The sequence below is a fragment of the Lipotes vexillifer genome, unplaced genomic scaffold (genome assembly GCF_000442215.2).
Source record: "Lipotes vexillifer unplaced genomic scaffold, Lipotes_vexillifer_v1.1 scaffold12, whole genome shotgun sequence".
NCBI classification, from domain to species: Eukaryota; Metazoa; Chordata; class Mammalia; order Artiodactyla; family Lipotidae; genus Lipotes; species Lipotes vexillifer.
In genome coordinates this window covers 3402402-3404361 of record NW_006796716.1, presented here as the reverse complement: position 1 = coordinate 3404361, position 1960 = coordinate 3402402, and the positions used below count along the sequence as shown (strand labels likewise).

General features: G+C 51.9%; 1 protein-coding gene across 1 annotated transcript in view; it reads left to right on the top strand.

Moving 5' to 3' along the window:
• Positions 1-1960, top strand: part of CUX1 (cut like homeobox 1) — a 359467-nt gene that overhangs the window by 233663 nt on the left and 123844 nt on the right. Inside the window, 1 exon segment of the mRNA XM_007468893.1 lies at positions 1-85. This exon segment is cut by the window's left edge and continues 11 nt beyond it. Within this exon segment, the coding sequence (XP_007468955.1) occupies positions 1-85 (85 nt within the window).

Sequence of the window (1960 nt, the reverse complement as noted above, 5' to 3'; positions counted from 1 at the left end):
CTACACGACATTGAAACAGAGAACCAGAAACTTAGGGAAACTCTCGAAGAATACAACAAGGAATTTGCTGAAGTGAAAAATCAAGGTTGGTGGAAAATATATTCATTCCTTCCTTTTTCTTTCTTTTCTTCTCTTTTTTCTTTTCTTTCTTTCTTTTTTAATTGCCTTCCCCATACTGTTGGAACTAGCTCTGATTGTCACCTTCATCATAAAGTCCGGGTGGGGCAAGAATCAGTCATTAAAGAGAGATAATAATAATGCTTAGCAATTGAGAAGGAAAACTTTACCTCTGCACAACGACTGCATATGATTTTATTGCCCTCCCTCCAGACCAATCAGGATTCTTTTAAAGTTCTTCCTGAATCATCATGTGATAGGATCTGCCTTTTCAAAGGTGGATGCGTTGCCTGCGGGTGACACCTGTCAGAGAGCCAGCTTATGATCAAAGGGTCACATCCAGTAAGTCATTTAATAATTGAGGCCGATACATTAAGGCTTTAGACGCAGCCTCCACATCCCCATGCGTAAGCCCCGTGGTGTCCTGGTCACTGTCACCTATTCATGACAAGTTAACGAAGGAAAACAAAACAGCTTTTTGGCAACAAGGAGAGAGGGCAAAGGTCGCCTGGCTTTTCCTGTCAGGGAAGAACAAAGAAATCTCTCCCACACCTAAAATCCAGATGTGTCCCAATGGGGAACCTCGTGGCTTCCTGGTCTTGAGGGAAATCGCTGCCCCATCTGACAGCCGCTGTAGGTTTCTCAGCCAAGCCCAAGTAGAAGTGGGCCTGTTTGGTTTTGTTGCGGGTGTGGGTGAGGAAGGTGACAGAAAAGAGAGCAAATGGCCTGGGGGACTTCTGAGGGCTGGGGAAAGAATTACCTGATGACAATTTTTTTTTTTTTGGCTGTGCTGGGTCTTCGTTGTTGTGCACAGGCTCTGTGGCACATGGGCTTCAGTAGTTGTGGCGCCCAGGCTTAGTTGCCCTGAGGTATGTGGGATCTTCCAAGACCAGGGATCGAACCCATGTTGCCTGCGTTGGCAGGTGCATTCTTAACTACTGCGCCACCAGGGAAGTCCCTGACGACGATTATTAAAAGCATCCTTGGGGCTTCCCTGGTGGCGCAGTGGTTGAGAGTCTGCCTGCCAATGCAGGGGACATGGGTTTGTGCCCCGGTCCGGGAAGATCCCACATGCCGCGGAGCAGCTGGGCCCGTGAGCCATGGCCGCTGAGCCTGCGCGTCCGGAGCCTGTGCTCCGCAGCGGGAGAGGCCACAGCAGTGAGAGGCCCGCGTACCGCAAAAAAAAAAAAAAAAAGCATCCTTGGGTTTTGAGACCTTTGGACACCGGCTGGCAAGGAGGGGTCGTGTGCGGAAAGGACCCGGGAAGAGGCAGGAAGGTCCAGGCCTGGGCAGTGAGGACAGCAGGCCCGAGGGCCCCTTCCTCGGGGATGCCACCTCGTTCTGGCCCACAGGGAGCTGTGAGCCTGTGGGACTCAAGGGACAGTTTGGTCCCGCTGGGGAGCGAGGTGAGGACTTAGGAGCTTGGGGTCCAGTGAGAGAAATGCTCCCTTCCCCCAGCAGGACTTGGCTCTGGTCAGAATCACGCAGCGCCCAACAGGGGAAAGAGAACCTGTGAATTCCAGGTCTGTACATTTCCTTCCAGTGACCTCTGGCATCTTATTTTGACAGATCCACCGTTTGGGTCTCCTTCAGTTTGATTTGGTTTTGTTGTAGGGCGCGGTCGCCCTCCCGCCTCTGTTTTGTCAGCGCCCCAGGGCCAGTTGCCCAGTGCAGGGTCATTGCCTCCCCAAAGGCCTCACCTAATGGATATTTCTAAATGAAATACAGAGCCTAAGGGACTTCCCTGGCGGTCCAGTGGTTAGGACTGGACTCGGTGCTTTCACTGTAGGGAGCACGGGTTCGATCCCTGGTTGGGGAACTAAGATCCCACAAGCCACGTGGC